The sequence below is a fragment of the Amblyomma maculatum genome, chromosome 1 (genome assembly GCF_055883805.1).
Source record: "Amblyomma maculatum isolate TAMU_Amacu chromosome 1, ASM5588380v1, whole genome shotgun sequence".
In the NCBI taxonomy this organism is placed as follows: domain Eukaryota; kingdom Metazoa; phylum Arthropoda; class Arachnida; order Ixodida; family Ixodidae; genus Amblyomma; species Amblyomma maculatum.
In genome coordinates this window covers 114,776,504-114,803,580 of record NC_139344.1, presented here as the reverse complement: position 1 = coordinate 114,803,580, position 27,077 = coordinate 114,776,504, and the positions used below count along the sequence as shown (strand labels likewise).

The following is a 27,077-nucleotide window of genomic DNA, read 5'->3' as shown; positions in this document are numbered from 1 at the left end:
TTTTGAAAGCTTTTTCAATATTAAGGAAGAGTGTGCCAACAGGAGCTTTGGTCGTTGCTGAAGAGAGTTGATCTGGAATTATGGGAATGTTCTTTTAAGAAGCTAGGAGAAAAAAAATTGGGTGGTAGCTTTTGCAAGTAGATGAACCATTTTGAAGGCTGAAATGATCTTGCCAACTTGAAAGTCTTGTGGAAGCACACCTGTTGATAAGGGCTGCTGAAAGAGGGGGCACTAAATGATGCAGTTTTTTAGTTTTTTTTTAGTACCCTTGTATTTATGCCATCAACACCAGATGAAGCTGCGGGTGTCTAACTCTACTGGTAGTCAATAACTGTTCGGAAGCAAAAGCATTTTAAACCAACCTGGTGATGACCACGCTGCCCAGGCAAAGACTGGTCCCGTTGTCAAGATGTTCGCTTGGCTTCATTGTGAACTGAGGATCCCCCTCAATCCTTGCTCAGTTCTGTTTCATACTGTGTAGCCATCTTCATCCTCTTGTTCTACCCTAAATAACTCTATTAGTTTCATAGTGCCATTAGAATCAGATATGTCTGCTACAACTGGGATAACAGGGAGGTTGAGAACTTAGATGTCCAAGAGATCATTGATACCGTCATTTTTGCTTGCTAATATCGGAATGTTCTCACTCTGCTCCGCTACACGTAGTGTTTGAAGTTTCTTTATAAGCAGCTGAAGAGTTGTGCATGCTTTAATGTTGTGTCATTGTAAATGGGGTGCCCATGAGTATAGCAGTTAAGAACTTTTTTTTTGTTTTGTATTGGTAATCCAGTATTTAGGATTGCAGCACCCTGGAAGATTGGTCATTGCGTAGTATTTTCTTGAAGTTTGATAAAAGTGCTTATGGGCAAACCCCTATTTTCTAGCAGCTGTGTATAAACATTTTGTAATGTATAATAAGCAGTATGTGTTCTGAATCACTTTTGCAGTCAGATGCAACGGTTCCAGTCGATGAACAGCTTCTGATGAAACTTTGCCTTCAATTTCCAACTGTAGAAGAAGGCCACATCTTCACTCTGCTGAAGCAGTAAGTTATTTACTAGGTGTAATTTTAAGTTGTGAATGTTCATATCTAGAGCATGCGCTCCCTTGAGCTAAAAGCCACAAGAAACATTAGACATAGTGCGATCAAGAACCCCTATCTAATAATGAAATTAAACCCTAATGCAAGCAGTTCATTGTTATTGGCTTGAAATTTAAATGCTCACATGCATTTGTTGGCAGCACTGATTCATTTGGTGGCTACTGGCCTCTGCATCCTTTACCCGGTTGCCCCAACTAAAGAAGTGCATCATTGAGCTTCACTGTGTGTGAGCAACACTTTGAACACCTAGTATTTATTTATTTTTATTTTTAGTACCTGCATTGCCAGTAAGGTATTACAGCAGGGGGCATTTCATTAGAAAACAAAAGGTTAAAGAATGCATTTATACGCTCAAAACGTGGTAAAAGCAGCAAAGATGTAATTTGTGTGGCATCAAGCAGAAAAAAGTTCCGGGCACATGCTGTCTGGGCAAAAATGAATATCACAAAGCATAACTTCCTTGACTTTCAAAGGGTAATCCATTTTCTGGGATATATACGAAGGTGGCTTCATGTATTTCTCTCGACTGTGCCACAACATGCTGTCACCTTTTGCACACCTCGTGTGCAGATGAGCATTACTTCAATTTTTCATTACCGTGCATTAACGTCCTGAAAAACCATTCTGTAAGACGGACGTTTGCCACCAGTTCTTTCTAGAAAAGAAAGCTAATGAGGAGGGCTGTTGTCGTCACATGAGTGTAAGATCTTAGAAGAAAGTGCCAAGGTTTGCAAACTACGATCCTTGAGCTCATTGAATGGAGCTGCAAGATATAGAGCTAGGACGTTCGGAAGTTGGGAAACACTGTACATGGAGGCCTCAGTCTCTTTGCTGCCTTGGTCTCTTCTATTTCTTTGGAGAGTTGGCTTAGGAATAAGGTTTTGTTAGCTTTCATACATTACCTTTTAAAGAGGCACAGGAGGGAAATGTGAAGGAGCCGAGAAGCCTTGCGCTCATTCTGTAGGAACACTACCACCGTCCTTTCTGCACGAAAATTTGTGTTTCTGACAAAATCACAAATGAACAATGTTGTTCCCTTCGCCATTTACTTCCCCCAAAATGTGGGTGGTAGTGTCTTTTTTATCACGTGCAAACTTCTGAGGAGTTAGCAAATTGGGGAAAGCGAGTGAAAATGAAACTGCTTGACCCACTGATTCAATCGCTGCTACAGCTTGCCATATTGACTGTCAGATGGCGTCAGCCTAGTGTTATTCGCCTTCATGCTGTGAAGTAGTGAAGTTGACCTGTCGGGACATGGTAGCCGTACTGCTTGGAAAGAGTGTGAATGAACACAGTGCCCGGTTTTCACTTTTGCCGTGAATGGCTGCTTCATACACGCCAGTGAGCTGATGTGCTAAGTGAGCTACACTTTGGAGTATTTTGACTGTAGTCGCTGCACTGCTTTCTCCTGACCAACATGATCGTAAACCAGTCTTGGCCAGTGAATAATTCACTTGATATGTCATTACTGGAATTTGCAAGGGGTGCACTGCATGCCTTGCAATTCTACATAATTTGTTGCATTATTGAAGCACTCAGGGCTTTCAGTGCAAATGATGTACTATAGTATATCATTTGCAATCTTGCGCTAATCACTCAGTCTAGCTAGGCTTCCTATTTTTCCTTAGCATCTTTTTGAACATTGAAGTGTCATGGTGGTTGCTTTCAATTTCCTGGAACTCGTGTCGTTTCATTTTGTTAGTGCCTTGTTTCACTTGTTTTTTACTTTGTTCACTAGATACCACAATAGGGACAATGTTGTGGTGAGCGCCTTACTGGCTGAGGGGCACCCTCGTGCCCAGACACACCCCAATGCCCATGAGCACTTGCCTCCAAAGCTGCTCAAGGTTTTTACTCTTCTTTGTTCCTGCATGCCTTGTAATTCTGCACACAAGCGGTACAAGCAATATGTTCTGCACACTAAGCGCAACTAAAACTATGAGCAATGCAATATAATTCACTAATATTTCTCACTGCGATCTTGTGCCTGAGTGTAATAAAATTGATATTGCCATGCTTTTTAGATATAATTAAGTATAGTCAATTTCCAGCACAATTACTGTCATGTCTCATGGCCATGGCAGTTTTAGCAACTGATTGGGAATGGAACCTGCATACTTTCAGATGAGAATGTAGTGCCCTTGCCAGTCCTTCACTTTGGCAAGTCTCTTGCACAAGCTTGAGTGAAGGAAAGCTTCTGGGTAAAAGAATGTTTAGTATAGATGTGGTCAACGTAGTGCGCTGAGCTGAAGCTTCAGTAATGTGAGCAGGCGCAACACAAGCAGGTAGAATGATAACTTTTGTTATCTTCACTTGCAGGTTGACGAGGCTCTTGTTTCAAAGCTTCATGGCTTCTTCCCAACAATAGACCAGGAGACAATAAGGGGTCTCCTTTACAAGTAAGATATTTTTTCTCTGTTATTATTGCCTGGCCATAAACGTATTTGCGCATGTTAGAAGGAAAGTTACATAAAGCCCTCTTGTAGGCAGCAGTGCACAGTTATAATGTTGCACTTGCATTCTACCTTAGACGCATGTGTTTGAGCAGCATACTCTAGCATCATCAAGCAGAATGCTGCCTCACTAAGCCCATCAGATAAATATTTTGGTGCTAGCTTTTAGATCACATTTTCGATTTTCATGTGTACTTCATTCCAAGTACAGCCAGAGTGTGCGTGCCTTGAGTTTGTTGCTCAAGTAAATAGCCGTCCGTTTTTATTTGAAGTAGCGTAAAATATGGGAAATTTTTTTAATGCGATGGCATAAGGAGTACCATGTAAGTGAAAGCTGTCCAGTGACGGCACCTGTGCAAAGCTTTCACCTGCCAATCATGGCACGTGGCAGGTGGTGTTTAGGGGGATTTCCTTCCCTCTACAGTTGGCAGGTGGGGCGAGGGAAGTCTCAAGGGAGAGGAGGGAGAAGCCGGACTAACAATGTCTCAGCACAAATGAATAACAGATGCAGTTACGAATGGATGAAGAAAATCATAATTAGAATAGGTTTGTGAGTGACAGACAGGGGAAAGAGAATTAGAATCTATTGGTGAGGGAAAGAAAGATGCTGTCACATATGACCTCTGTTTCGATTAAACTGACTGCCCCTAAATTTTTTTTAAAGCAAGGATTGGGATGGTGGATGTTACGACTTACTTGTCTTCAACGCATGAATGGCACTGTGCAGGCACAACAATCAAGAGCATGAAGTGATTCGGATGCTGGTGTCGGGCCCAAACAACTACATCATCCGGCACCAGAGTGCAGCACCGAGCTCACCAAAGATGAAACTGCGCTACCTGAAGCTGCTGTTTCCTGAAGCCGACGAAGCTATGTTGTTCAACATGCTCTACAAGTAAGCTTCTAGTTTTTTTTTTTGTTTGTTTTTTTTTCTTTAATTTGGGAGGGGGGTGGGGGCACTCTTCATTCATTATGATAGTTTAATGTTTAGTGGTACAGAAGATACTCTGTAGCATGCAGCTTAATAGGCTGTAGGATGGTGTGACTGCACCATCCTTCTCTGACTGACACATGAGGACTATGAATTAAATTTAAATTCGGCATTGTTTTTAAAAGACCTGTGCAGATTATCCCCAGTCTCGGGTGTGAATAATGTAGGCTGTCTTTGTGTTAATGTGCATAATTGAGTTCCGTGAGTGGCTTGCATATCTGAAGAACCTCATGTAACGTGGAGAAAGGGCAGGCTTTATATCATTTCAAGTAGGGCCTTGTCCGTTTCTTTTTGGGGAGCTATGCTGGCTGTGCACACGTATATGTAGGGTTCATTTTGCAGAAGTACTGGGTGCCAGGGTGTCGAACCGGAATTTTTTCGGGTTTGGCTCCAGAGGCACATTCCGTTCCGGTTCGAACCGGTTCGACCCTGCCCGAACCGGTTCAAACGGGTTCAGAAAAAAAAACAAAAAAACCTTAGGGTGTATTTTTTGCTCCACTTATTTAATACTGGGTTCTTTTTCCTGTTTCAGTACATTAAAAATTCTAGAGGGCACTTTTGACCACTAAAGTGCGATGAGGTGAAAGCCATTACAGCGTGCTAGATCATAGCCCTCCACTAGGGCACCTCTATTTTTCTCTCTTCTTTTCGTCCCGCCTTCCTCCTTTCCTTTACGGCGTGGTACATGTGTTCGCGGAGAATTGTGACAGATACTGCGCCTTTTTTATCCTGTAAATCAATTTGAAATGCCGCTGATGCCTGCTGTATTAACGCCTCACATCAAGTGCAACCCTGCCAAAGCTAGAGCTCTTATATTTGCGCTCCCCGCATCCGCGATGAAACATAGTGCCTGCTCTTGACGAGAGGAAATAATAGTTGCTTTGTCGGCAATCTTAACACATCTTACATTTGCCATCAACTCCATAAGAAGCACCTTTTTTAAGGTGAAAAGTTCGAATTCGGTGAATTTGTATGTTTTGTTTGTCGTTTTCGTTCGTGTCGCATTTTCGCTGCCCCACAACCCTGCCAGCAGTGCCCTCCGCGTTGCACAATGCAGCGACCTCGACTGCCTCGTCCAGGCAAACGAAGCAAGTTATTGCAAAAGTGTATGCTCGGAATACAGCCCGTTTCCGCAGTAACCACTTGGCCACGAAACAAACGCGTAGTGATACACCTCCTTTTTTTTTTCTTCCGGGCGTAGCTTTCGCTACGTTGCACCTGATGTATGAAACGGAGAGTAGACATCTGGGTCTGCTTCTGTTTGCTATGTGGTGCGGCGTTCGAAGAAGCGGCAAATGAAAGGCGCCGCACGGACGCCTGGATCGGACGCCTGGATCGGACGCCTGGATCGGACGCCTGGATCGGACGCCCGGATCGGACGCCCGGATCGGACGCCCGGATCAGACGCCCGGATCGGACGCCCGGTGGAGTCAGCTTCGTCTATACATGAATCGCCTGGTGACGTCATGACCAGTCGTGATGGCGTGCCCCTTGTCGAACACAACCAGCATTCCATTGAACACGTCAAAGTTCACCGACATTCTATATTTCGTTTACAGGAAATTAAAGGTGCAATATCTGTCACTCGCGGAATCTCGCTATTCTAATGGTAGACAAGGGGAATTATGATGAACATTTCACGATCCGGGGCGTGGCGCCGTTGGTAAAGCACTTGGATAGGGATCCAAGGAATGGAGGTTGGATTCCCAGTGGAGACGAGGTTTATTTATTTATTTTTAACTATCTCCCTCGAAAGTATGACACCCTCTGCCGACAACTATGAGGCATTAAAGGCTTTCGCCTTAATGAGTGCTAAAAATGCATATAGTAGTACTTCTCTTATTTTTTGTTGTCAGATGCGACGGGCTCTAATTGGTTGTACAGACGTCAACAAAAGGTTTATAATGAGTGACCGAGAATTAGAGCAGGATGGGAGAAAAATAATGATTACTTTTTTCATTGGCACATAACCAACTAAAGCTGCCACGCGCCGAAGGTAAAAGAAAATAATGTTTCTTGCTGCGCTTTTCAGGTACAAAATATTTTACATGAATTTTAGTTTAGAGCGAAATCTCTACTACAGTTGACTCCCGCCACAACGAAATTCACGGGGCGCGCTAGAAATTTCGTTGTCGTGGAATTTCATTGTCAAGAAATCTGAAAAAAAAAAAGGAACAAAAAATGACTCTGGAAACCACACTGTTTTATTTCCAGAAGTCTGTTAGCTTTTTCTGCTTTGGTTTCACTGCCAGCAGCGGCGTCACACGAGTTTCGCACTTTGCTAACAGAGCCATGACAATATCCTTATCGTGAGTGCCAAGAAATTGCCGGATCACGTCGAAGGCATCCATTACCTGGCACTTGGTCGCTGAGGCAGTTTTATTCTGGGTGGAGTCATTATCGGACGGTTCTTCTACTTCACGGACACTTTTTATAATGTCCTCATAGTTTAGTTCCTCGTGAACAGCCACCTCCGCGTCAACGCCGAGGAAGTCGTCCAGCTGTATGTCAGCAGAGATGCTCCCGGTCTCTTGAAGCGAACTTCATGCCGCATCAATCTCTGGGGTCAATGACGACGGTATGCCATCTTCTGGGGCTGCGATGGTGTTGGTCGCCGTGCCAAGAAAAAAACCGGCGTGCTTGAAGCAGTTGCTGATAAGTGTGTTCGGTGTGACAATTCATGAAGCAGCCATCATTTGCAGTGCCATGAAGAGGTCCCCTTTCGTTTCTCTTCCCGTCTGAGTATTCAGGAGAAGCCGCTGGATAAGCCGCTCACGGTAGGCACACTTTACACTCCGTATAATTCCCTGATTGAGCGGTTGAATTACAAAAGTGCAGTTGGGCTGAAAGTAGCGCAACTGCACACTTGTCAGCTTCATGTCGTCAATGCGATGGGCCGAACAATTCTCTATGAGCAAACAAACCTTTCGGTTTTGTCTGCTTATATCACTGTCAGTGCACTCACTTAGTCTGCAAAGACGGCACAAGTCATCCATGCATAAGCGTTCGCAACATATTTTACAGGAAGGCTTCGATTTCCCTTAAAGCATCATGGTTTTGCTTTCTTCCCGATTACTAATGGAGGGTGCTTATACGACCCATCCAAGTTAGTGCATAGCAACACAGTCATTCTTTTTTTACTATGTTTTCCTTCGTGGCAACGTTGCCCTTTAAAGTCGAGAGTCTTCGCTGGGAGCATCTCGTAGAAGAGAGCAGCCTCGTCGGCATCGTATATACAGTCGACGACCGATTTTTCGGACACCCAATTTTTTGGACATGCTTGATTATTCGGACTTTTTCCCGACTCCAGGACATACCTTATAAAGTCAATGTATTACGCTGCTCAAAATTTCGGACACTCTAAGGAGGGCTATTCGATTTTTCGGACATTCCAAGCGTCAGCCGGCCAACTGCCACACATTTTGAGCGGTGTCGCCACCATCTTACTTGTTTACTTTTTCCTTCGATAGCCTCGAAACCGGCGCAGGCCTTGCCTGCCGCTCCTCAGCTAAACACGCTGGATCGAGGCTATATTATTCGCCTAGCAGCTTCCGTTTCTGGGAGAACATCGCTGCCATCGCTGCTCGCCGCTGGACTGCCTTTTTTTTTTCTTTTAGCATGATCGCTTAGACTACCTGTTCCTCTGTGTGTTTGCCGTGCGTTTCACGTGCGTTGCCGAGCGTAGCGAGTAGGCCTAGCCATGGTCGATGCGAGAACTACGTTTTGTCGCTACTGTGGCTTGCGTTTAATTGAATCGACTTCAGTTTTTCAAGAAGCTGTTTCCGGATTTTATAAGGAATTCTTTTTTTTTCGTGCAATGCGGCAGCGAGAAGACACTCAACGGAGTCTGTGTTGTGATTCAGTGGTTGGTGGTTGTGGTGTGCCTCGGCAATGGGAAAACCTACTCTGTCGATCTGCTTGGAGCACTTAGTACCCTCGCAGATGCGTGGAAGTCTGTAGCACCCACAACGCTGCGCAATGGCTTCCGCCACGCGGGATTTTTGCTGAATGACGAGTCGGCTGCCTTGGACGAGGAGAGCGTCGTCGAGCAGTTGTCGGGCAGTGAGAGCTGTTTATTCACGACCTTCGTACTGCTGGTGTGAAAATTCCATCAGCCGTCTCGTTTTCACAATTCACAGACGTGGACCACCAGTTGGAACTGTGCGCTGGGCTTGTAGATGCAGGAATTATTCGCCAAGTGCTTGGGGAGTCTGAGAGCGACGACAACGATGGCTCACCTGCAACAGCGCAGCCGACGCAAGCTGAGCTGATGCAAGCGAAATTCAGGTGGACCTGTTAGCACGGAAGCGGAGCATGGTGCAGAAAAGCATTCATGACTTTTTCCGGCCTCAAAGTGCACATTTGTTTTTTCGGACTGCCTGATTTTTCGGACATTTTTGTGGTCTGTTGAGAGTCCGAAAAATCGGTCGTCGACTGTATCGGATAGAGCGTACCGACTCATGATGTCAGGAAAGTTATTTGCAGCCCATACTGAGGCACCTTCCTTATCCGCTGAAGCAGATTTGCCACACAAAACCTTTCCCATGACATTGTGTCTAGCTTTAAAATGATTTAGCCATCCTGTACTGGTTTTGAAATCGTTTAGGCCTAGTAAGCAGGCATAGTTAAGGGCCTTCTGCTGCACCACATGCCCACTGAGCGGGATATTTTTCGCTCGAGTGTCTACAAACCACGTGTAGACAGCCTTGTCCAGCTCGTCATACGTCGGCTGCGTCACTTTTTTATGTTTGGCCCATGTTCCTGACGCAAGTGCCTTGCTTACGCTGTCCTTGCTTTTCAAAATCGTCGACAGTGAACTCGGGGCGATGCCGAAGTCCACTGCAATAAGTGCCTTCTTCTTTCCGCTGTCCGCTTGGGCGATGATGGCTGCCTTATCTTCAAGCAAAAGAAACTTTCTTTTTTAGTTGGTAATGATTTCGACATTGTAGCGACTGGCAGAAGCGGCGAGGTCGTGGTCGATAATCCTCATGAATGACACACAACGAGAAAATGGCGGTGCAATGCCAGCGATGCGATGTGAAAGCAGGGGAGGGAGAGCTGGCGACAGTGGATTTCGTTGGATTTGTCTTCAGCCATCTTCAACCGACTGTGCCGAAGACTAGCTAAGCCGTACCGCCCCAAAATTTTTCAAATGGACAGCTCACTGAATGACGAACGCTTACGAAAAATTCGTTGAAGTGAACGCGTACTCACAAATAATTCACTTTGGAGAGAAGTTTTAAACATTACTTCCTATGGAGGCTTCGTGGGGAAAGGAAAATACTTCATTGTGGCAAAAATTTCGTTGTGCCGGGAGTCAACTGTACTACAAGTGCAAAAATGTTTCGTCCGGCTGCCAGAAAAGGACTTTGAAATCAGATCAAGGTCGAACCAAGCACACACCCCAATGTTAACTACGTGTATACCATGTGCGACTATATATATATCGCCTAGCACGGGGGCACCTTTGCATTTCGCGTTTACATATAGGTGAAAGGCAAAGGAACCCCTGTGTTGGGTTCCGAAAGACGCTGACAAAAGTCCCCTCCACCACGTATTGGAGTTGGAGTCATTATCGTATTTGTTGGAGAACCTGATTAATAGGCTCGTGTGGCCGCTCGATGCGATCACCGCCTTGTTGCACGTCATGGTTGCCTGCATAGGCGGGCTATATAACGTCTTCTAGAACATTGAGGCTCTTAGTCTGGTATGTTTATTAACATAATTTACAATAAGCATGACATGACAGCATGGCTGCTCGCAAATATGATATTGTCACGTCTCGGTAGAACGCCAAGGAGGGCCTAGCGATAGATGGTTTGAATGGTCGACCAGAACGAGTCTTGCGTTCAAGCTTCTTTTCTTTTCAGGCTCGCGCTTGTCGTCTCAGATGTCATCTTTTGCGTCGTCTTCTATGCGTCATTTGCCCCCCTCCTCAGGAAGCATCATCTTGAGGAGGTCAGTCCGAGTTGTACGGCTTCATACGCACAACGTGGACGACGTCTGCTTGTTGCTGGCGTCGCTTTGATGTCGACACCTCGTATGGCACCACCTCATAAGCGACGTCAGTTAAAAGTCGCTGAACAACATAGGGCCCGAAGTATCGCCGCAATAGTTTTTCGGAGAGTCTACGGCGGCGAATAGGCATCCAGACCCACACTTTGTCGCCAGGTTCGTACATGACATGTCGGTGTCTATGATTTTAGTGTCGTGCATCATGCTCTTGCTGATTTTTGATCCGCACACGCGCTAGTTGTCGAGCTTCCTCTGCACGCTGAGCGAATTCCTCGGCGTCCTGATCGAGATCATCGGTGTCGGCATTTGGGAGCAACATTGCATCCAGCATAGTTGTTACTGGTCGCTCGTGAAGGAGGCTGGATGGTGTCATACGAGTGGTGTCTTGGCATGCCGTATTGTAGGCGAACGTGACATAGGGAAGAATTTCGTCCCAATTCTTGTGGTTCACGTCGACGTACATGCAAAGCATGTCTGCGATGGTCTTATTAAGGCTTTCCATCAACCCATTGGTTTGGGGGTGATAGGCTGTAGTTTTACGATGACTGGTACCACTGAGGCGGAGTACAGTTTCCAAAAGTTTGGTCGTAAATGCAGTTCTTCAGCCAGTTATAATAAGTGCCGGAGCGCCATGCCTCAGGACAATGTTCTCAATGAAGAACCGAGCTGTTTCGGCGGCGGTACCCCTTGGCAGATCCTTCATCGGTCATAGTGGAAGGTTCGACCGGCACTCGGGAAAGGCAGTCAGCATTCGTGTGCTTCCTTCCAGATGTGTAAATAACAGCCACGTCAAATTCTTGTAATCGAACGTTCCAACGCGCGAGTATCCCTGAAGGGTCCTTTAGGTTCGTCAGCCAACAGAGAGAGTGATGGTCGCTAACGACTTCAAAGGGGCTAGCGTACAAATAAGGGCGGAACTTCATAACCGCCCATACCACTGCAAGGCATTCTTTTTCGGTTGTCGAGTAGTTTGCTTCTGTTTTAGATAGGGTCCTGCTAGCGTAAGCACTTACTTTTTTCCACACCCTCCTGACGCTGCACCAGCACGGCACTTAAGCCCACGTTGCTGGCATCCGTATGAAGCAGTGTAGGGGCGTCGTCATCAAAGTGCGCCAGGACAGGTGATGTCTGTAAACGCCTCCGCAGCTTATTAAAAGCTTGTTGCTATTCTTCACCCCAGCTAAAGACAGCGTTGTCATGCGTCAATGAAGCTAATGGCCAGGCAATTCGTGAAAAGCCAGCAATAAACCAACGGTAATAGGCGCAAAGACCCAGCACCTCCACCAGTGTCACATCTCGGTAGAACGCCAAGGAGGGCCTAGCGATAGATGGTTTGAATGGTCGACCAGAAGGAGTCTTGCGTTCAAGCTTCTTTCTCTTCCAGGCTCGCGCTTGTAGTCTCAGATGTCATCTTTTGCGTCGTCTTCTATGCATCAATATTATGTGCTCAGTGAATGCTGCCAGCTTCTTTATTTGCCGGCATAAAAGACCGAAGGAAGAGTTCATTGTCGGGGGTTGTTGACGTCATGCGGGTTCGATGACGAGAGAGGATGTGCTTTAGTTCAAAAGTGCTCTCTCGGCTCGGGCTTGTGTATATGGCACAGCAAGTGCTACTGTAGCTAGTGAATACAGCTCTGGGCGCCGCAACTTCTCCTCCCATAATTTCAAAACACTCGAGTCTTTGCTTATTCTTGGTACCTCTTCAAATGCGTAGAGCAGGTTCTGTTCTTCAATTTTGAGAGAACTGCAGCTGTCTCCGATACCTTGCAGAGTCTTCGTCTCTTTCCATAAGAAACACTTCAAGCTGAGCTTGTAATCTCTTAGGGGCAGATTCTGTGCCCGTTTGTAGATGTACTTAATCGCCGCCGGCGATCCTACGAAGTCCCTTCCGTATGGTGACCAAATGCCGTTTTTCTCGGCACGTTTCCTCGCTGGCCGACGTGATGTACTATCGATGGCTTCACGCTGCAGTTCAGCAGTTGCACAATTACCGCCATTCCCTCTATTTTTTTTTTATTCCTTAGGGTGTAATCAAAGGCTCCTTCGGTCCACTTAACCTAGACTCTCTCCCTGCTTTTGAAGGTTTTTTTGTCCCGAACTTTCTCGTCACCGCGCAACCTGCAGACCATGCAGTTTAGTTATTACAGTCAAATCTCGATATAACGAATTCAGCAGGACCTCAAATAATCTTCTTTATTTTGAAATATCGTTGTAATGAAAAATATGCGATTTTCAAACCTAAGTACTAAATTGACATATCTTGGCAGTAGGCACTTGTATAGACAAACAAAACCTCAAGTGAAAATGTTGCACTAACTCCAAAGCTGATTTATTTGAAGAAATCAATTATTTTCTTCTGCCGCGTGCAGCAAACACGACCGCGCACTACATTACAGCACTACAGCACATACACCTTCCACTTTCCAGAACACCTCATTGCATGCGTGATTGCACCAAGCGATGAAAGTACGAACTTTGTCCATGTGCAAAAAAACAAAACAAAAACCATCAGAGTTCGCTATGACCTTATCTTCAATGCTCACTGAAGTTTGAAAATCTTTTCTCGGTCTTTCAAAATGATCGCAGCAGTCGATGGGGCAATGCTAGTTGTCTGTAGAGGTCGAATCACTTTTTCCCTGCGTCAATTTCTTGCAGTGAAAGCCACTGCATTCATATCTTCTTGGCACTTCGCTAGCTAATATCATCGCCAATCTCGCACAAACTTTGCAATAAGATAATCCGCTGCAGAAAAAAAAAAATTTCATCCCACACGCGCGAACACACGAACGACCGACCCGCGTACGGCACAACACAGGAAGAAAAAAACGGCGGCAGCTAGGCCTGCTGGCTACTGCGTAATAAACCATAGCTTCATGGTGGCGCTAGGAGCTGGTACTAGATGTGTTGATGATGATAGCTACAGCCCACGAACCATACACACAGAAACGGCGATTTCTGTTTCACGCGAGAGTTGCAAGCTGCGGCGGTGGTAATCTTAACTGAATTCGTTATACTGATGTTCCAAAATTATAGAAGAAGAAATAAAATATGTTTGTTATTCTGAAATATACGCTAGTTTGAAATTCGTAATTCTGAAATAGTTTTACATTGAAAACATAGCAAATCTGCCGGGGACTCTTAAAAAATTCGTTAATGTGGTGTTCATAGTGTCACGGACAACAGGGCTAGACGTGAAAGACGACGGCACGAAGCTGTACCAGCAGGCAAAGTTCGGCGCACAGCACGCGAGTCAACTTCAGTGTCCTCTTCTTCCAGGCGCAGCAAGAACATGGGGACACCAGGTGGCATTACTCCCCCTCTTAAAAAAGAGAAATAAGGGACGGAGCGCGAGGTAAGGTGTCCTACGCGACAACGAAACAAGCGCATAGCGCATTACCGCACTACCACGTGAAATAGGGCTTCATGCGGACGACGTGCACGACCTCGGAGCGTGGTTGCCGACGCGAAGGCTGCACAGTACCCACTGGAAGAACTTCGTATGTTACTTCCGTGACTCGGCGCAGAACTTCGTAAGGTCCGAAGTAACGAGAAATCAGTTTATCACACAAGCCGGGCCGACGCACCGGGGTCCACACCCAAACTTTCTCTCCGGGATGGTAGGCGACGTGTCGATGACGGAGGTTGTAGTGGCGTGCATCCGTGCCCTGCTGTTGCTGAATGTGAATGCGGGCAAGTTGACGTGCTTCCTCAGCGCGCTGAGCAAACTGCTCGGCGTCTGGCGTGAGTGGATGATCATCTGTGCACCTCGGAAGCATAGCATCTAACATCGTCTGAACGTCACGTCCGTAGACTAGGCGAAATGGTGTAAAATGCGTTGTCTCTTGGGTGGCCGTGTTGTAGGCATATGTGATGTAGGGGAGAATTTCATCCCAGTTTTTGTGCTGCGAGTCTATGTACATTGCAATCATGTCGGCGATGGTTTTGTTGAGTCTCTCCGTGAGGCCATTCGTCTGCGGGTGATATGCAGTAGTTTTTCGGTGGCTGGTATGACTAAGCTCGAGCACGTCGTGCATGAGCTGTGCCGTGAACGCGGTGCCTCGATCGGTTACGAGTAGGGACGGTGCGCCATGACGCAACACAATTTGCTGCATAAAGAATTGAGCGATCTCAATTGATGTGCCCTGCTGCACTGCCTTGGTTTCCGCATAACGTGTAAGATAGTCGGTCGCAACTATAATCCATTTGTTACCCATCGATGACAGCGGAAATGGGCCCAGTAGGTCGATGCCGACTTGGTCAAACGGCGTCCGAGGTGGAATAATAGGTTGGAGCAAACCCGCGGGTTTGAGAGGAGGTACCTTTCGACGTTGACACTCGCGGCAGCCTCTGACGTAGCGATGGACGGCGTCAGAAAGTTTAGGCCAATAATAGGCTTGACGAACTCGAGCGAGTGTGCGTGCAAAGCCCAAGTGGCCGGAGGTGGGCTCATCGTGGCAAGCAAAAGGGATATCGTCGCGAAGGTCGGCCGGCACGACAAGGAGGTACGCTCGATCAACAGTGCTGGAGTTTTTCTTGAATAAAACGCCATTCCGAAGACAGAATGCAGACAGGTGCCTTCCAAACTGGCGGGGGACGTCAGCAGCGCGACCCTCCAGATGGTCAATGACAGGTCGAATGTCTGGATCAGCTCGCTGTCGGGTCATTATGTCGGAGGCATTCAGTAGTCCAAGAAAACCTCTGTCATCCGTGGCGTTATCGACAAATCCGACGGGTGCCCGCAAGAGCGCGTCAGCATCTTCGTGCTTCTGACCAGATTTGTACACAATGGAGTAATCAAATTCTTGAAGGCGAGGGCTCCATCGTGCTAGGCGCCCCGATGGATCACGGAGATTGGCCAGCCAGCACTAAGAATGGTGGTCAGTAACGACTTTAAACGCGCGGCCATAGAGGTAAGGCCTAAATTTCATAGTTGCCCACACAACTGCGAGGCATTCCTTTTCCGTAGTGGAATAATTTGTTTCAGCGCGGGAGAGCGTGCAGCTGGCATACGCAATGACCCTTTCCACGCCAGCTTGGTGTTGAACGAGTACAGCGCCAAGGCCGATGTTGCTGGCGTCAGTGTGGATTTCGGTGGCAGCGTCTTCATCAAAGTGCGCAAGAACAGGGGTAGTTTGCAATCGTCTGCGTAGCTCCGCAAAAGCCTCCTGTTGCTCGTCGACCCACACAAACTGTGTATCATCCCGCGTGAGGCGGGTGAGGGGTGCGGCTATCTTGGAAAAATCGGCGATGAAGTGACGGTAGTACGCACACAAACCCAGGAAACGTTTTAAACTCCTTTTCGTGGTAGGAACGGGAAATTTTGCGACAGCGGCAGTTTTGTCGGGGTCTGGCCTAACGCCTGCGGCACTCACAAGATGACCAAGAAACTTCAACTCTTTGTAGCCAAAGTGGCACTTTTCGGGCTTGAGCGTCAAGTCAGCTGACTGGAGGGCATCTAATACTGCTCGAAGGCGTTCGAGGTGTTCTCCAAAGGTTTCAGAGAACACGACAACGTCGTCGAGATAAACTAAACAGATTTGCCATTTGAGGCCGGCGAGAACGGTGTCCATCATGCGCTGAAAAGTAGCCGGCGCTGAACATAGGCCGAATGGCAGCACTTTAAACTCATGCAGTCCATCTGGGGTAACAAAAGCTGTTATTTCGCGGTCCCGCTCATCAACCTCAGTCTGCCAGTACCCGCTCTTCAAGTCAATGGAGGAGAAGTACTGGGCGCGACGAAGCTTGTCGAGCGAATCGTCGATACGGGGCAGCGGGTAGACGTCTTTTTTTGTGATGTCGTTCAACTTTCGATAGTCAACACAGAAGCGAAGGGTGCCATCCTTTTTTTTCACAAGCACGACAGGGGACGACCACGGACTGTTGGAGGGTTGGATGACACCATCACGAAGCATCTCCTGAACCTGTGTGTGAATCGCTTCACGCTCCGTCGTTGAGATGCGGTACGGCTGCTGGCGTATAGGGCGGGCATCGTCGGGAGTAATTATATGGTGCTTCACAAGAGGCATCTGCCGAATTTTCGATGATGTCGCGAAACAAGCACTGTATTTTAGAAGTAGAGAACGTAGGTCGTGCTGCTGTGTTTCCGAGAGATCTGTACTAATATCCAGACGATCAAGGGATGGGTGCACATTTTCAACTTCTCCGAACGTAAAACATTCAGAAACGTCCGCTAAGGCGTCGGCGAATGCGATTGCGGTAGTGCGGAAAAGATGGCGAGGCTCGTTCGTGAAGTTAGTCACCAGGAGCTCAGATCGGCCGTTACGGAGATTGATGAGACTCCGCGCCGAGGTGATGCCGTGGGTGAGCAAAAGGGACTGGTTGGCCTCAGCGACCGCCGTTCCATCACACAGTTCATCGCAGTTAACGGTCACAAAAACACTGGTACGTGGCGGAATAGAAACGCTCTCGGCGGAAATTCGAAGAGGGGCGTGGCTTTGGCGGTCTGCGGTGTCAGTATCATCCGCTTTCTCGGTCGAAAAGGTCACGGTACGCTTCCGGAGATCGATAATGGCCCCATACTCCCGAAGAAAATCGACACCAAGGATACAGTCGCGGGAGCAGTCAGGTATTACAAGGCAGCTTACAACAAACGTGGAGTTGCGAATTTGGACTCTCGCCGTGCACTGACCGCTCGGAGTTACCACATGCCCGCCAGCGGTTCGAATCTGCGTGCCAGACCATGGCGTCATCACTTTTTTTAGAAGCGCCGCTAGCTTCCCGCTTAAAATCGAAAAATCAGCACCAGTGTCTACCAATGCGCTAACCTTATAGCCGTTGAGGACCACGGGTATATCCAGCGAGAGTCTATCTTCACGTGTACGAACTGTCGTCGGGGCCGTCAAGTCGCGGTCGCTCACAGGTGGTGTTGTCGGGGGGTCTTCGTCGCGTCGATTTGAAGCGGCCTCGCCCCCTGAGGTCGCTGTCTTTAGTTTTCCCGGCTCGGACTAGACGGCCGTCGCTGCGCCATCCAGGAGGAGCTGGGCTGTGAGGTTAGCCATTGTGGAGACGGAGATCGTGACTGTCGTCTAGAAGTTGGCGCCATGCGCTGCTGGGCTACGTAGTCCTCAATATCCCGGGGTCATTGGCCTAAAGGAGGGCTACGCATGTCGATGGGGAAACCCTTCAGTCCCAGTTGTCGATATGGGCACTGTCGATACAGGTGGCCAGGTTCTCCGCAGTGGAAGCACAGGCGCTGCCGATTTGGGGCACGCCACAGGTCAGCCTTTCGGTGGGGTGGTCGGCGGTTGCCGATGTACGGCTCGGGGTGGGCTGAATACAGCGAGCCTTGGTCGGGTGGCGGTAATTGTGTGGAATCAGTTGGGGGACGTCGCAAGATGTCCGCATAGGTTGGCCGACAGGACTCGGTGGAAAAGGATGGCGGGTTAGCAGATGGTACCGAAGGCCGAAATGCTTGTTGGAGCTCTTCTCGGACAATACTAGCGATAGAGCCGACCGTCGGCTGGGGTGCACCGAAGAGCGTCTGGAGCTCTGCACGCAAAATGGAGCGGATGATGTCGCGAAGAAGGTCCGGACTAGCCCCGAAGGCCGAATGCGGCTCCGTGAGCGAAGCGGCTAGTACCGGCCTGTCGTAGGTCGTAGACCGCTGCTGGAGCATCCTTTCCATGGTGACTGCCTCCGAAAGAAACTCGGCAACAGTGCTCGGCGGATTGCGCACGAGCCCAGCGAACAATTGTTCCTTAACGCCGTGCATGAGATGGCGTACCTTTTTCTCTTCGGGCATGGCCGGGTCAGATCGTTGGAACAGCCTAGTCATGTCCTCCACGTACATGGTTATGGTCTCGTTCGGCATCTGTATGCGAGAGTGTAAAGCCCTTTCCGCTCGTTCTCAGCGATCCGGGCTGGTGTAGGTGTCCAGGATGCAGCGGCAGAACTCGCGCCACGATGTTAGGGCGCCTTCGCGATTCTCGTACCAAATACGAGCGCCATCTTCCAGGCTAAAGAAGACGTTCCTGAGCTTTGCGGCGTCGTCCCACTGATTAAATGCGGTGACGCGTTCAAATTGGGTGAGCCAGTCTTCGACGTCTTCCGTCTGACAGCCGTGGAAAGCCTTAGGCAATCGTGGGTTCTGGAAAGTGTAATACGTTGGAGTTTGCATGACAGGTCGAGGGGCGGCTGCGGTGGCGAATTCCAACGGCCCGTGCTCAGGTGGTAGGCCTAGGTTCCTCCGGCTAGCGCGGTGAACAGGCGTGTCAATTGGCACAGGACCTGAATCCTGGGTATGCTGAGGAGTGCGGGACATATGCTGGGATCGATACCCTGCGCCGACACCAAAATATGTCACGGACAACAGGGCTAGACGTGAAAGACGACGGGGCGAAGCTGTACCAGCAGGCAAAGTTCGGCGCACAGCACGCGAGTCAACTTCAGTGTCCTCTTCTTCCAGGCGCAGCAAGAACATGGGGACACCAGGTGGCAATAGTAATGAGAGTTCACTGTAGCTACGTTTTCTCGCAGTAGTGCAGTTCCAGCTCTCAGTGCCACTTTCTAGCCAGTCTTAGGTATTCGCATCAGTGATGATGGATAATGCGATGAAACGCATACTTTTTTTTCGGACGCCATAGTTTTACAGGCCGAAACGACAGCACACCAAATAGAGCCTGTGAATTAATACTCCTACCGGTAATTTCCCTTGCTACATCCAGTCTTCATATTTGAACATCGGAGCTTCATTCCTGACATAGTCTAACATGTCAAGGGAAATAAAACAGTCATCGCTAGGGATAAAAGGAAGATGAGACAAAATAGGATATCGACTAACGAATTCATCTTTGTGCTAAGTTCAGATACAATTCAAGAACAGAGCACTAATTTGCTGCCCAAGGCGGCCTTCCCACCATCAATGTCGGCTTATCATTCTCGTCTCGGTCAACCAAATTGCGTCTGCTGGTGTCGCGTCGCATACGGCTGCTGTGCACGTGCCATGTGACTCATTGCGACGTCGTCGAACGATTGGAAAATGCTGATTTGCTTGGTATATTTAACAGATTTATTATTTCGTTTTCAGTACGTGCTAATGTATTTATATATCGAAATATGTTACTCAGCTTACGAATTATCTGCAATTATTTCTCTGCCTAGGAAGACTCTCAAATGGGGCAACATTCTCCATGAGCGGCGCCATTGAGCAGTGCAGCGGCCACCCGTGTTTGGGATGAAACGATACTCCGACACCAGATACTAATGCTATGCACATGGCACTATATTTTCCTTTGTTCTTGTCATGTTTTAGCGAGGGACAATTTTTCAATATAGTTGTGTTTGCAATGTGCAGTGGCACGTTGGAAATATGCTGCGAGGAGAGGGGTTTACAAGCACCGAAAAAAGGAAAAGTAATAAAGGTAAATTGCCAGCAAAAGTGTGTCGGAACAGTACCGCGAACCGGTTCGGAACGGTTCCTTCGATTGGTTCCGATTCGGGTTCAGTTCCATGATGGTGGAAAAAGTTTGGGTTCGGTTCGGCTCCGGTTCCGGATGAAAATTCGGATTCGGTTTTGGTTCTTGTTAGACACCCTGCTGGGAACTGCTGGTGCTCTCCTCTATGCCGACTCAGGAATGCTTGTCCATGTTAAGTGTCCCTCTTGTGTTGTGTTCTTAGATGTCATGAGTGCTTTACACTTTGCAAACTGGGATGCCAGCTATGCCCCTTTGACGTTGCATTTTAGCAGCCAGTTTTCATTTCCAGCGAAATGATGTACCTTACACAAACAATGAATCCTGGCCTCAGCGGCCGCATTTCGATGGAGGCGAAAAGCTAGGTGCTTGTGTGCTGTGCGGTGTCAATGCACGTTAAAGAACCCCAGGTGGTCAAAGTTTCCGGAGTCCTCCACTACGGGGTCTCTCATAGCCTGAGTCGCTTTGGGACGTTAAACCCCTCAAAACAAACAAACATTGAATTCTGTATTACTTTGCCAGGAACAGATGCCCCTTTGGGGAAGCATTAACTCACATAAGCACAGTGCAGACCACAGAGCTTCAGTTAGCTGCACTTAAAATAGTGCTTGTGCTGCAAGCGCATGACACGATTGGAGTATTCTGGTTTCGCTGTCACAATTTTTTTTTGGATAGCAGTTTTTTTTGCCTGCATTGTGTTTCACTGAGCACTGTTCTCATCTCGCAGTGCTGTAAACCGTACAAAGTGCCTTGTCATACAGCTGTGTCACATTTTGTAGTTAAGTTCTTGTTACAATACAGTAAAACCTCGTTTATCCGGATCTCATTAACTCGGAAATTCGGTTAACTTGGACTTGCTGCGCGGTCCCGGTAAGACTGGTATAGCTTAATGGCAGCAGACGCTCATTATCTCGGAGGCATTTAACTCGAACTTCAAGGATGAGGGCTGCCGACTTTCCTGCGTTACCGTGCGATACAGCATGGATGTGCGTCCGCAGCGGGCGCGCAACGGGAAACCTGCGCGAGGCGAGTCGGTTTACGCGCTGCTCCGCAAAAACGAAAAACAGCGTCAAAAAAAAAAAACAAAAAACAAAAAAAAAAAAAACAAAAGCTAAAGGGCACGAAATGTGATGATGATAGCGGATCACATGAACAGTGGCCAGGTGGCGCCGGTGACTGCGTGCTTCTAAGGTTCCGCGCTTCAAAGGGAGAGGCTATAGACGAATGGATGGATGGATGGAATATAGGAGCGTCTCCTTTGAGACTGGGTGGTAGCAGTAGCTATCATACACATTTTTCTCCCTATATCTTAATTATTGTTTTATATTGGTTAACTATGCCATCATTCTATTTAATAAATTTTTGTTTCTACATTACTAACATTATGTCACTTCTCTGCTTTTAAGCCACGAATCTTCCGGTCGTTTTTTGCTAGCTTCCACCGCTGGCTTATTCACCCGGTTTATTCACTGGTATCTCTAAACTCAGAGCTTCAGGAACAGTGACTGCGCCTGCGTCAATTTCCGGATGGATACCATTACATTCGAGTATAATATGGTCAATTGTTTCACTGGAGTTACCACATACAGTACATGCGTCATCTTCATTGTTAAATTTCTTTTTGTAGCTGCATGTTCTAAGGCACCCTGATCTAGCTTCAAAAAGTAGGGCACTGCCTCTTGAGTTATCAAAGAAAGCTTCCTTCCTAATCTGCCTTTTCCACTTTCGGTATAATTCTACACTCTGTTTCTTTTCCATTGAAATTATCCAATTTTTACCTTCTGTGTTTTTCACCTGTTGCTTAACGCTCTTTATTTCTCCGTCCTTGTGACTAGCATACTTACTAGTTAGTTTCCTAGTTCTTTTCCTCCATTGTGAGTCAACGCTTTTTAGGTATAGATACCATATACACGCGTGTAATGGCCGCACCCCGAACTTTAGAAAGAAAATTGGGAAAAAAAACTTAAAAAATTTCCCGATAAAAGCCGCACCATGAGTTTCAGGAAGTTGGGCAGTGCCGTCTACTGTGCGGTGCAAGAAATACGGAACGTTTTGTGGTTACTGCCTCCAGGTGGGGCCCAAAAGTCAAGTGAAAGCCAAAATGAAGCGTAAGGTTAGAAGTAGAATTGCCAATAAGAATTAAGAACAAAATATTTGAGGAAAAAAAAAAGTCGTGCATGGGGGCAGCGGCCACCACCTCCGTTACAAAGGGAGCGCTCCTAGCCGCAGCGATGTCCGCCCGTTACAAAGGGTGAGGCCAGCAAATCCAATCCAATCCAATCCAAGTCTGTTCGCTCCAGGGGCGAATCTTGCGACGCGTTCTCTACTCGTCCTAGACAGCTTCAGGGGGCACCTGACAGAGAGCGTGCGGCAACAGCTCCGCGCATCTAACACGGACTTCATACCTGGACGCATGACCGGCATGCTTCAGCTGCTGGACGTCTCCGTAAACCACCCTTTTAAGTGTGGATTTCGCCGTGCGTACAGTGAGTGGATGGCAACGGCCCTCCACCAGAAGACTCCTACCGGCCGACTGAAACGGGCATCGCTTGTGGCCGTTTGCCACTGGATACTTGAAGCGTGGGCCATGGTTTCGTTTGAGACTGCGGAAAAAAGTTTCAAGGTGACAGGGATATCAAACAGGCTGGACGGTACGGAGGATGACCTCATCTGGGACAAGGACGAGCCTGAAGTCCCGATGAGTTCGGAGGAGGAGGACGACGAGGAGTGATGTTTTGGACACGGGACGAGCCTGAAATCCCGACGAGTTTAGCGGAGGAGGACGAGGAGTTTTTGACAATAACAAAGGCAGGTACCACCGCAAATAATTTCTTCCGCTGTCTTTTTTTTTTCATGTAATCGCCGCGCCCCTTGATTTTCACCCTAATCTCGGAAAAAAAAGTGCGGCCATTACACGCGTGTATACGGTATCTAAATACTTTAGCTGCCCATCTGTTACTATCCAATTTCCTCTGGCGTTACTCATATAATATTTTATTCTGAGCTTCCCGTACTTCGAAACATGCCCAGCCCATATCTCTCTGTACCGCCTCATTTGTGGTTTTGCCGTGGGCACCTAGTGTTAATCGTCCAATGGCTCTGTGATTTATTTCTAATGTCGACTGTACCTCTGATTTTAGGCACAAGACCGCATTTCCGAAAGTAAGTCTGGGCACCATGATTCCTTTCCAAATACCCCTCAAAATATCATACCTGTTGTATCCCCACAATGCCCTATGCTTCATTATCCCACCATTTCTTCGCCCTTTGGCCTTAAGTGATTGCTTATGCTTTCCAATGTATGCCAATCCTTCGTTTACCCATACCCCCAGATATTTATATTCTGCTACTCTGGGTATTTCATGAGCTGTTGAAAATCATCAGACCCGACCTAACTGCGCTAAAACTGAAGCCTAGAGCGTCCCCTTCGTCTCCGCAATACTTAACTAAAGTTTGCAATTCTTCCAGACTCTCAGCTAGCTGCACAATATCGTCTACATACATCAAACCGGGGAGGCGCTGCTCTACCGCCTTTCCACCTAATCTATATGACAGGTTAAAACCTAGGTTACTTTCTTGTATCCTCCGTTCCAGGTTTATCATATAAAGCATCAACAGCAGCAGTGATAGAGGACAGCCTTGTCTTAGTCCTTTGCATATGTTGACATCTTCCGTACTTTTATCCCTTACCATGTAATTTCTACTTTGTTATCTCGGTATATTTCTTGCAGGAACTCTACTATCTCATAACCGATACCTTCTTCTTTTAATATATTCCACAGGAGTTCCCTGTTTACGTTTTTGTACGCCCCGTTTATGTCCAGGAAGGCGAAATACAAAGGTCTATTTTCCACTTTAGATATTTCGATGCATTGGGTAAGCACGAACAGGCTATCATCTAAGCGCCTACTATTTCTAAAGCCGTTCTGAAGTTCTCCGAGTATCTAGTTACTTTCTACCCATGCTTGCACCTTTAATTTCACCGCCTGTATTGCCAACCTGTACATAACAGATGTTATGGTGATCAGCCTGTAGGATTTTATGTGCATCCTTTCCCCTTTTCCTTTATAAATCAAATTCATTTTACTCTGCCGCCAGCTGTCCGGAATTTGCTTATTCGTATGACTGTTTCCAAAGCTTTTAACAATGTTTCCTTACTTTTGGACCAAGTTCATTAATCAGCTTGATCGGAATTCCATCTATTCCTGTAGATGTGTTTTTAGGAATATTTTTTCTCCCTTTTTACAGTTTAGATTGGTCAGTTCTAAGCTGCTTTGTATTCTGCTACCTTGTGTTGCTTCCTGATTTGCGGAGATTATCCTATCGTCGCTCTTAAATGACTCAGCTATAACTGATGTAATGTAGTTCACTGCGTTGTCTCCCTTTAAACAATTTACCTCGTTATCTTGAATCCGATCCTGCTTTCTTTGATTCCTTTTCCCTAGCCAGCTTATATGGTTCCAGAATTTTTATGCTCTGCCTCTAGAGACATCATGTATGTCAGCCATCCAGAGATCGGTCGACTGCTTTATTTTACTTTGGACAAGTGCCTGTACCTCAAGTCTCTTTTGTCGATATGATTCCCATTTTTGGTCGATTTCCTACTGAGATACCTGTGCTTTCTTTGCCACTTGGTGTTCCCTTGAAGCAGCCCATCGTTGTTCAAAAGCTTCCCTGATTTCCTTATTCCACCAGCTCCGTGGCTTCCTCTTTCCATTCCAGCGGTTTGCTACTTTAACCTCCTTAATTTTCCTCTTTATGAGTAGTTCTACCTGTTCATAATCCCAGTCTTCCATGGGGTTTTTCTCTATTGCTTCCTCTATGTCTGCTGCTATCTGTGCTATTGATCGTCATTTAATTTTGCGTTTACTTTTTGTCTAAGTTCCATTTCTCTTTTCATCAAAGGCCCCATCTGCAGACTAATACGTTTATGATCACTTCCCAGACTACACTCCCCTTTTTCGTCTCTTTCCATTTTTGTGATCTTGCTCTAAATTCCCTGCGACATAAGACAGTAGTCAATGGTCGTCTGCCTGTTGCGGAATTCCCACGTGATTTGGCCTTCGCATTTTGTTTCTCTATTTACTATAACTAGATCGTGTTGCTCACAGAAATCTAGCATTAGCTTCCCGTTACAATCCGAGTATCCATCCATATCGTCAATGTGGGCGTTCATGTCCCCCAGCAGAATAATATTGGCCCCATCTCCAAACTGGCTTATATCGTCACTGAGACATTCAACAAGATCCTTGTTTTCTTGGCTGCATTGGTGTCCTGTTCCTAAATAAACTACCCCTAGCCATGTCCTTATGCCGGCAATTGCTCCTGATACCCAGATATGTTCTTTACAAGATGATTTTATTCCTTGCCACTTTGTTCCCTGGTGTATCAACATACCTACCCCTCCACCGTTTTTTTCCATTCTCGTTCTGTTGCACCCTTCCCAGGCATAGCCTTCTATAAACGGTGGATCTTCTAGATCCTTGAGATGAGTCTCGCATAGAGCGTACACACCTATTTTGTCATCCTTCAACTGCTGTTCTATCTCTAGCCATTTCGCTCTTTTTCTACCTCCTTGCATGTTTATGTAGCTGATCTCAGTGCTAAATTTCTTTTTTGTACTTTTCTTTCTCGACCTCCTCCTTTGCCATTTTTTGGAGCTCAACCATTACACTTTCTTCTGCTTTACTTCTAACTACCACTGTGCACGGAGTCCTCGCGGACCCCCTAAAAAAGCTACAGCCCTGCCTGCCAGGCGCCAGCCAATCTCTGCTGCCACCCTTCTGTTAAAATGAATGCCATTTCGCTGAAAAGCCCTACCAAAACCTGCTTTATGTACCTCCCTGTTCACCTCAACCACTTCGAAACGCTTCTCCAGGCTTATGCAAACCTTATGCAAAATTGCTGCCATCTATCGGACCTTCAGGGAACCGCGCTACGCGACGCCATGTTCAAGGGTGGAGTGCGTCGGCAGCGCTTACGGCTGCTGCCGTTGCTTTAGCTGCGTCTGCTTTGTGCTATGATTTCCGTGTATTTGTTCGCATTCAAAGCAAAAAATGATGGAATAATAGACGATTGACTTGTCCACGCTGCCTACATTCTAATTTTACTTTGTGAAGCGATACTGCACTGCCAAAACTTCTTGCGAACGGTGGTAACAGCGTAGCTACAAATGGCAAAACCTTCATTGTTGCTCCGGGGCATTCCTTGATACGCTACTCAAATATGCGCCCATGAAAGTGCAAAACATATTGATATTGCTTCGGGGTGTAAAACATGTCTGCGATGTCATTACGGGTACACGAAGGAGCTTACTGTTGTTTCTTGTTTTTTTTTTTTTTTAATATAGGACTGATACCTAATAAACACTGCGCCTTCACAGTTCCCAGTGAAGTGCACGCACTACTGTTCCCATCCTCTGTCTGAACGTTTAGCAGCTGATGTATCTCGCTAGCATGTACTCAACCATATAGCAGATCCTATATTCTATGTGTTACTGGCTAAAACCCCCAACCACGTGAATTTGCAGGCGAAACGCGACAGGTCAAGGACGTGATTGCGTGTGCGCTGATCCTCCTTGGATATGTAGCTCCTGTTGCCGTCACATCGTGGTTCTATTTAGTGAAAATCAATATATAGCAGATACTGCTGCCTGAGAAGTCACATAGCAGAGGTCTGCCTTATACCCAGATACAATGTCAAGCTTCTTCGTGGACGCATATTCGAGCAGTGCGTTGTGCAATGCGAAATTTTTAGCAGCAAAGTCTTTCTTCTCTCCAATACCACATCTTTTTCTTTCCTTAATTCTTGACGGAATTGAAATATTTCAATTGTTTTTCGTTGTCCATGTCAGGGATGAGCTCAGTAGTGAGACAAAGGTGGGGGGGGGGGGGGGAGCCAACGAGGTTTAATGGCTTTCTTTGTAAAAACTAAACGCACTGCGTTCTCATGCAATACTCGATACTAGCAACGTTCTTCATGAAATCGTTTTACGAAAAAGTAGCGAACATATACGGGCTGTCTAATGTTAAATGGCGGTTTTCTTTCTATAGCTGCCGAACATATTTTGCAAAGTCCGAATTTAT

The 27,077-nt window shown here is 46.9% G+C and overlaps 1 protein-coding gene across 2 annotated transcripts in view; it reads left to right on the top strand.

Moving 5' to 3' along the window:
* Nucleotides 1-27,077, top strand: part of LOC146203539 (uncharacterized) — a 110,825-nt gene that overhangs the window by 10,786 nt on the left and 72,962 nt on the right. For both annotated transcript variants that reach the window (XM_084588834.1, XM_084588836.1), the window contains exons 3-6: nt 948-1,045; nt 2,841-2,949; nt 3,422-3,501; nt 4,283-4,450. In XM_084588834.1, coding sequence (XP_084444960.1) covers nt 984-1,045; nt 2,841-2,949; nt 3,422-3,501; nt 4,283-4,450 — 419 coding nt within the window. In that variant the 5' untranslated portion in view covers nt 948-983. The remainder of the gene's footprint in view (nt 1-947; nt 1,046-2,840; nt 2,950-3,421; nt 3,502-4,282; nt 4,451-27,077) is intronic.